At 54.8% G+C, this 8,827-nt stretch overlaps 1 protein-coding gene across 3 annotated transcripts in view; it reads left to right on the top strand.

The window, feature by feature from the left end:
- Positions 1-5,475: 5,475 nt before the first annotated feature.
- The window catches only part of PLXNC1 (plexin C1), a 147,147-nt gene continuing 143,795 nt past the window's right edge, over positions 5,476-8,827 (top strand). For 2 of the 3 annotated variants that reach the window (XM_073900505.1, XM_025881430.2), the window contains exon 1: positions 5,476-6,586. In XM_073900505.1, coding sequence (XP_073756606.1) covers positions 5,522-6,586 — 1,065 coding nt within the window. In that variant the 5' untranslated portion in view covers positions 5,476-5,521. The remainder of the gene's footprint in view (positions 6,587-8,827) is intronic. The other variant, XM_025881431.2, reaches the window with a different exon arrangement.

Raw genomic sequence — 8,827 nt, 5'->3', positions numbered from 1 at the left:
GAAATAGGAAGCATTAGAAAGAGCGCAGAAGGCGAGGTGAATGCTTGGTCTTCCATGGGATCTGCAGGTGGGATCGTGTGCATGAGGCTGCCGGTGTCTGAGAGAGGCTGCCTGGACCTCCGTGCTCCCGGTGCCTTCCTCAGATGGGGGATGAGCGGGGATGTCCTTCCCACGGAGACCAAACGCTGAGCTTCCTGACAGCCATGAGCCATGCTCAAAGCTAATGCCAGTTGCTTCTGGACCACCTTGGTGGAACTCTTTTCTAGGGAGTGGCAGGGCACTAGAATCAGAGGGGGTGCCAATTGAGGGGCGAGCAGCAGGCCACTCACCACCAAGTCCAGAAATTTTATTGTCAGCTCAGAGCATCTCCCCCTGTCAGGATCTCCAGGAAATGGAAGTATGAGTGACTGTGAAGTTATCTGTGTGTTTATCTTATCCTCTGTTATTCATTTCAAGAGTTTGAGTTATTATTAATATGAGGGCCTGGTTTCTGGCAGCTCTTTTCTTTGAATGGGTTTATGCCAAGCTGCCAGTTATCAAAGGATTCAGGGCCTAGGATTATACTGGCAGGGAGCCTCGGAGCTGTGACGGCAGAACAGGGATGCAGGAAAACACACCGTATTAAATGGGGATCAGCATTTTGTGTCTAGTCCTTGATACCCTTTTGGCTCCATATTTCAAAAGAACAGCAAGGAAAGTATGAGAAGGGGCAGACCTGAATCTTGTGAAAATCAGACAAAAGCTGGTGACCAAGAGACTGCTCAGCAAATTGCAGAGATCCCCCAAATTGGAAGAAATAATTAACCAATGAGTTTGTGTACTTCATGCAGGGTGAACTCCAGCTGGTCTGGGAAAACACTGTGATGATTTACCCTATTTTGCTCTCAACCAGCAAGGGTCTCAGACTCTTAACCACTGATGGTTTTGGGTGAATGTTTTGGAGAAAGGGCTCAAGAAAAACTTCATGACACTGGAGTGTACTACCTGAGAAGGGAGGTACTAGGGGCCAGGATGATGTCCTAGACACCAATCTCTTAAAAACAACCAACAGTTGACATCCCCACTATAGGAAATAACTCATTGGTCCCTAAAGCTGACTGAAGGCTCTTATTTAGTTTAAAGGAAGTCTTTGGACCTTGAGTCAAAGATTGTTTATTTGTACCTCCAACTCATTCTCCCATCTACAATTGTAACTCTGCTGGTGAATGACCATGAGCTATTAAGCCATGACACAGGAAAGAGAACAACAGTGATGCCTCCCTACCGAAGGAACACCACTGGGCCTTCATCACTTTAACCAAAGGCATGGGGCAGTATCACAAGCATAAAAATGCTCAACAGCTGTCTGGGGCCATGTTGGGCGGGCAAGAAGATGAAGCATTGTGTTCCTTCAGCCACATCTTAACTGTGCTGCATTTGACTGACTTTTCGTGTTGATTGAATTGCATTCAACTCGACTCTCAGCATCAATTCAAACTTATTAAATGGCTCTTCATCTTATCTGCTTTCAACCGTCCACTCATCAGCAGACTAGAAAGGAGGCTGGCTCATTTCTTTTTCCTGTCATTCACCAGAAGGGGTTGGGAGCTTTGATAAGGGCCTGGATGCGGAAGACCACATAGACTTGAGCCAAGCTGTGAAGAGGGAAGTAGCCTAAGTCTTAGGAGGACAACGCTGGTACTATTCGACCCACTGGCATTTCCCAAATGCTGCCTAAGGGGTTGTAACTCCTTCGAAAAAGGCAGAGAATTCGTTGACCACCAGAACTAATATTTCGTTGCTTTCGATCTCTACCAGCCCAGTCATCCTACAGATCACTGTCAGATTGTTTTTTTTGTAAGTCAGAAAGAAAACTGAAAACACCAATGATAGCTATCTTGTGACTGTGACCAATTGCTTACTGAACAGTTCTTAATGTCCTGAGCCTCAGCAGGAAACCACTGAATCTATAAAGTCTTGTCCGGCAGAAACGAGTCTGACGGTGGATGGTCTGGTTAACCCAGATTGCCTTAGATGCCTGAGGGAGTTGATATTTTCTCATTATGAAGATTTTCCCATCTAGCGAATGCTACAAATAAAACTGCTCGGAATCAGTCTGAACTGCCTGTTTCCGTGGTAGCAGGCCTCTGTCTGGAGGATAAATCTGCACCATCTTCTTTTTCTTTGGGTTTCAGCCAGTTGTGTGATAAGGAGTTCCGAATGTGCAGTGAGTGACACCCACCAGAACGGGCTCCATCAGTGGGAGAAGGAAGCTGTGTCACCAGTGCGACTCGCACCCCCGGCTAGACACCAGCGTCCAGGAGAAAGCGAGCCGAGACAGAGAGAATCCACATGCCCAAATATTGATTTCTGTTGTTCATATTTCCCACACTTTTCAAATGTGAACTTGTGTCCTGAAGGTGGAGCTTTAGTACACAGGAAAATTGGAAAGGGGCAAACATGTTTGCACAAAATGGGGTAGACTCAGCAAAGAATACATTTATATGCTTCCTAGTCTCCCGCATTTATCGTGCCAAAAAGCAGGCACAGCTTCTGATTTCCTTCACCATAGGCGCCTGCAGACAATTACATGGGAGGAAAAAGAAGCGTGCTTTCAGGAGTGGGGCTTGTGGTCCCAGATTCTAGAATGGTGAGAAACTGTAGCCATCAGAGCCATTTATACTTCTTGCTGGGGGTATTTTTAAGATGTTTCTTCCTCAGAATGAGGCGGCAATGAATTGAGTAGTGATCAAAATGCTGCACCATAGAGTATGTTTAATCCAAATAGCTCCCAAGATGGTCTGCTACTCATTGTTGCAGCTCTGCAGGACTTAGAGAAATTACGTGTTACCAGTGAAGTAAAACTATCTCCAGAATGGAACTGAACTGTTGCTTCTCAGCATATAACAGCCCTGCCACGGCAGGTTCACGGCAGCGGCGAAGATCTTTGTGTTCCTCATCATTCACAGGGAGAATTGCCAACATGTCCACCACAGAAATCCCCTCCTATGCTGTGAGGGCTTTGGTGAGTTTCTGCAGATGTTTCGTAGGTACTACTTTTCCCATTTCCAGCAGGGCGGAAGTTCTTAAAACATTTCAGGTGGGCAGGGAAGGGGGGAGTGAGGCCTGATTATCTTGGAGCGGAGAGAGCATCTGATGTGCCTTACCGACAGTCTCCTGACTAACGTCAGTCAGCCTGGGGTCTTAGGCCTTTTCCCTCACTCCCCCACTCTCCCCAGCGCCCTGGCTGCCGCCACCGCCGCACAGCTCATGGGAAAGTATTTCCAGCCCACTGGCAGGCAGAGATAATGTCATCCAATTTCAGACAAGGAAATTATGAATGGGACAACCACCACTCTGAATTCAGAATATGAGAGCCACCGCTGGGATGAGAGGATTGTTTAACTGCACAGCAAGGGCAGAAAGTTTTGCTTCTCTTCTGCTTTCTGCCTCACCCCACCCTCTGTTCCTCCAGCCTCCCCGAGCTCCTTCTCCTGCCTCATCTGCCAGCACTGGGGAGAACCTGAAGCACAATCGCAGAAGCTGGAAACCTACAGGAGCTGCTCTTTCAAGAGGCTTTCAGCATCTGGAGGAAGCCTACTGGCCCCCTCCCCCCCCCCCCCCCCCGCCAAAATAGAGTCCATCTAGACTTGGGGAGCCAGGAGGGGAAGGAATAAATGCAATGCAACCAGCTACTCTCCCTGGGACCCCTGTGGCCTGGAAGTAGCCAGGGAAGGACAGAGATCTTTTTGCAAGGATGCATCCGGGTCCTCAAGAGACCCCTGGTACACCCCTGGGTCACCTGCCAGACTCGAAGTGTGCTGGTGGTGCCATCAGCTGCCTCAGGAAGCTGGGAGGCATTTGTGCATCCTCTGAGAAATCATGAACCTACACCCAGGTGTGCAGTGATTCAGAAATTCATTGTGCTCCAGAAATTCTTGGTGGCTTTGGGGGCACCCCTGGGTGAGTTGGTGAGACCTCAGAGGGTCCGAAGAAAAGAAGCAGGAAAGGAAGAGACAGAGGGAGAGACTTGAGGGAATGAAGCGTACCTGGCTCTAAAATTAGAAGGCTGGGCTGGGGAGGGCAGGTTGGAGCATTTAACTTGGGGAACTTTGCAGTCCCACCTGCTGAAAATCATCTCGCAGCCTTATCCGATCGGCCACAGGTGGCACCTGGCTAGAGCGGGATGTGTAAGCGGCCCGGCAGCTAGATATGGATTCGAATCTCACCTCTACTGTTAACCAGCAGTAGGACCCCGGTGAGTTCCATAACCTCACCACGATCATTCTCACTACTAAATGGGGATGATGATAATAACAGTCACTAATTAAAAGGGTTATTAGGTTAATAAATGAATCTTAATCCACGGGGCAAATTTGGGACAGTACCCGGCACATAGTAAGTGCTCAATAAATGTTAGCCAGGATCATAAGGGTAGATGGTGAGTAGAACTTTCTAAGCTCCAGGTCTGGGAGCCTGGGACTCCGTTGCCAAGGGAGATTAGAGAACCTTTTCAAATATGGGAGCTCTGGCCCCGGGGATTGTCCAGAACCGGAGTCTTGGCGCCTGTCTTTCCCCCACCTCACTCCTCTGACCCGGGGAAACCCAGGCCCTGTGGCAGGGACGCCTCGGTCTCCTGAGCCTCCGGCTCGGCCGCGTCTCCCGCGCGCCTCCCCAGGGCCTCCCTCCCGCCGCTCCACACCTGTCAGCCGCCCTGCAGCCTCGCTGTGGCCTGAGCCCTGGGCCTCAGCTGCAAACCCTCGGCGCCCTGGGTCCTCGCTCCCCCGTGCCTGGCGCATCCCCCGGCTGCTCTTATAAACAAAACCCGAGCGTTGGAGCGGCCCCGCGGGCGGACGGGCTTGGGAGCCCGCTCGGCATACTGCTAGCGCGCCCCGGGAGCTCGGGGAGAGCCAAGGGGCGATGGTGGCGGCCGTGGCGGCAACAGCAGGCGGCTCAGCTTTGTTATGAATAGATGAAAGAGGCCACCTACACAGTAACCCAAATTACGAGACCTTCCTCCTCCCTATCTCACCGAATCAAGAGGGGAGGGGAGATGGGCGTGGAGGGAGGGAAGGCGGGCGGGCAGGAGGCGGAGGGCGGAGGAGGAAGAGGATGAGGAAGGGGGCCAGTTGCATCCCACTTTCACAATGGGAAAGTGAAACGCACAAGCGCACCCAACCTCTCCAGCCCTCCCCGCCTGCATCGCTCCCCTCCGCGCGTCCCCTCCCTTACCCTCCGCGCCTCCCCGCGAGCGCCAGCGCTGCACAGAGGAACTCTCCGGAGAAGCAGGGCGAGGAGGAAGCGGCGCCGGAGCGCGCAGGGCTTGCCGCCGCCGCCACAGCCGCCGCACAGGCTGCCGGAGCGACCCCGCCGCGTGCCGCCCTCCCTGCTCTCCTTCCCGGGCGAGCCGCGGGGATGGGGCGGCCGCGGGAGCCCGAGCGCGCGCAGGAGCCGCCGCCGCCGCCGCCCGCGTCTCCGTCGCCGCGCGCCTGAGCCGCCGTCGCCGCCGCGCGCCCAACCCGGGGGCGGCCCCCCCAGCCCCATGGAGGTCTCCCGGAGGAAGGCACCGCCGCGCCCCCCGCGCCCCGCCGCGCCGCTGCCCCTGCTCGCCTATCTACTGGCGCTGGCGGCGCCAAGCCGGGGCGCGGAAGAGCCCGTGTGGCGGTCGGAGCAAGCCATCGGAGCCATCGCGGCGAGCCGGGAGGACGGCGTGTTCGTGGCGAGCGGCAGCTGCTTGGACCAGCTGGACTACAGCCTGGAGCACAGGCTCTCGCGCCTGTACCGGGACCAAGCGGGCAACTGCACGGAGCCCGTCTCGCTGGCGCCCCCCGCGCGGCCCCGGCCGGGGAGCAGCTTCAGCAAGCTGCTGCTGCCCTACAGCGAGGGGGCGGGCGACCTCCAGGGGCTGCTGCTCACCGGCTGGACCTTCGACCGGGGCGCCTGCGAGGTGCGGCTCCTGGGCAACCTGAGCCACAGCTCCCTGCGCAACGGCACCGAGGTGGTGTCGTGTCACCCGCAGGGCTCGACGGCCGGCGTGGTGTACCGCGCGGGGGACCAGAACCGCTGGTACTTGGCAGTGGCCGCCACCTACGTGCTGCCGGAGCCCGAGACGGCGAGCCGCTGCAACCCGGCGGCGTCCGACCGCGACACCGCTATCGCCCTCAAGGACACGGAGGGACGCAGCCTAGCCACGGAGGAGCTGGGCCGCCTCAAGCTGCGCGGGGGCGCGGGCAGCCTGCACTTCGTGGACGCCTTTCTCTGGAACGGCAGCGTCTACTTCCCCTACTATCCCTACAACTACACGAGCGGCGCCGCCACGGGCTGGCCCAGCATGGTGCGCATCGCGCAGAGCGCCAAGGTGCTGCAGTTCCAGGGCCAGGCGGCCCTCGACTGCGGCCACGGCCACCCCGACGGCCGGCGCCTGCTCCTCTCCTCCAGCCTGGTGGAGGCCCTGGGCGTCTGGGCGGGCGTGTTCAGCGCGGCCACCGGGGAGGGCCAGGAGAGGCGCTCCCCCGCCACCACGGCGCTCTGCCTCTTCAGGATGAGTGAGATCCAGGAGCGCGCCAAGAGCTGCCCCTGGGACTTCCAGACGGCGGAGCACAACTGCGTAAGTCCTGCCCCCCCCCCCCCCCGGGACGCGGCGGGGAGTCGCCGCCGAGGCCGAGCGGGAGGGAGACCCGGTTGCCATTTACCAGGTCCCAGATCCACACAGCCCGGTGGCTGCCAAAGAGCCGTGCTTTACGGTCTCCGAGACCTCCGGCTACCCTAAAGCACAGCCAGAGGTCCCCAAAGGGAGTGTAAAAAGGGAGGCGGAGAGGGTAGGAGTTTGGCTTAAAACTCCAGTGATTGCATCCCAGTGCCATCCTTCTCTGTCCAAACGACGTTTGTTTGGGGCTGAGCCTCCGCAGACAGCCTCCCCCCCCTTCCCTAACCGCTTCCCCAGGTGTATGGTCTTAGCAGGCGTGGGGGTTTGACCCTTCTCTACACGGTCACCAAATACGGCGCCCTGGGCAGAGAAGCCGGTGAACCTAAAGGGCGCGCTGCCACACCCCAGCCTTTGCGCCCCCCCGCCCAAACCGGCAACACACGTGATGTCAGAAGAGTTGCTAGCCTGCTCAACCTGGGTCAGTGTGAGCCTAGCAGAGGGGCTCACGCTTGGTGGAACAGAACCATCAGCGTGACCCGGTGTGAGGGGGCGGAGCTGTGGCTCCGCCGGGAGTGCTGTGTGGTCTCCGGGGGAGAGGCAGGGGAGGTTGAGGTGGCTTTGTGGATTAAAGCTTCAGCCTGGAGGGGAGAGCAAGAAAAGATGTTGGGATGCCACACAGTTTCTGGGCTCCACATTGCCGCACTCGGCTGTGGGGCTCAGAGACACCACCCTGGGGTTGTGCCCCACCAGCAAGAGCGCAGGTTTCCCCCGGGTTCCCAGGGCAGCCACAGCTTGACTCTTAGAGTGGCAGTTCTTTGACTGGAAAATAAAGCGGCGGTTCAAGAGGGTCCAGTGGATGGGGATTATGGAGCCATTGTGCGCTTCTCAGAGGCCGTTTTCCTTCCAAGGCTGCTGGCATATCGACTCCACATATGGTTCCTGAGAGGGGAGCCTGCTGAGAGCCTCCTTTATAACTGGACAGAACCCAAAGAGCAGAAATTAATGGCTACAGGTGTTGCCATTGTTTTGGTATAAAATGCGTCAGAGAGGAAGGGGAGAAGTCTCCACTTGTAAAACGTGTTGTAGTGATACATTGTTGTGTAGGCATACAGGGGACCATTGGCTCTAAGGTATGGTAATATATGTACAGAAAGACACTCCCACCCACCCCTTTCTCTGCAAAGCACATCCTACCAAATATTCGCCCTGTTATCCAGGGAGAAAAAAAACCGAGGTCTTTTGCAAGGTTCCATAGATGGTCATTTGCTTCTCCCTCCTTGCCTATCAGTTAGTTGTGTGCTGGGACACACACATAATGCCTTCATTTAGTTACTGGTATAATTTTTTAAAGCATAAATAATAATGCTCCCTAAATGCTTTCATCTTGCCATACACGTATAACATTTAATATGTGTTTATTGGATCTTTATCATCTAAGAGTTCAAGTTGGGCAGAAACCATTGCCTTCTACTCCTCTGTTGAGAGACTTGAATGTACCCCCAAATGTTACTTCGTGCCGGGCTTTAGGCATACTTGGTCTCTGGGATTAATGACAAGACAGCTCAGAGGCCCACAGCAGGTAATAACAGCGGAGGTCCAAGCTCTGCCATCTGACAGCTGTGTGGATGTGCGGAGCCAAAACATTTCCCTTGACTGCCTCTCTGTGCCCCTTGGGTCCTGGAGGACTTAGTTCCCTTCCAAACCCAGCAGGCATCCCGAGTGCACTCCGAATCCACGCTTTGGCTTGATCAGGTGTTCCTACTTGCTCTGGGATGAGGAGGGGGAAGGGGCGGCTGGAGAGCTGTTTATCCATCTTCACGGGAGCTTCTGGGAGAGAGCTGTCCTTTGGAAATCAAGCCAGGTATAAATACATGCTGCCAAAAATCTGGAATTGGAAAAATAAATAATTAAAAGAGGTCCCTCCACAGCCTTTCTTGCTGCTGTTATTTATCAAGAATTCCCAGTGTGCTCAGAGCTGTGTATTCTGAAAGGGTCCCTACCTCCTGAGCTTGTCATCCAAGTTAAATAATATACTCTGGTTCAAACAATAGCATGTCATGGCTGCACAGGTGGGAGCTTGGAGTTTTGCTTTTTTTTCTTTCATTTAAGTAAATTCCTTGCTGCTAGTACGCATTAAAAAGCCTTAATGGAAGTGAATTTCAAGAGGGGTTTGAATGAAAAAAAAAGGTGGTAGTTGATGAA

The sequence above is a fragment of the Callorhinus ursinus genome, unplaced genomic scaffold, assembly GCF_003265705.2.
Source record: "Callorhinus ursinus isolate GAN/ISIS: 27379988/994484 unplaced genomic scaffold, GSC_fseal_2.0 scaffold14, whole genome shotgun sequence".
NCBI classification, from domain to species: Eukaryota; Metazoa; Chordata; class Mammalia; order Carnivora; family Otariidae; genus Callorhinus; species Callorhinus ursinus.
The sequence above is the reverse complement of the archived record's forward strand: the minus strand, read 5'-3'. Positions and strand labels throughout refer to the sequence as shown.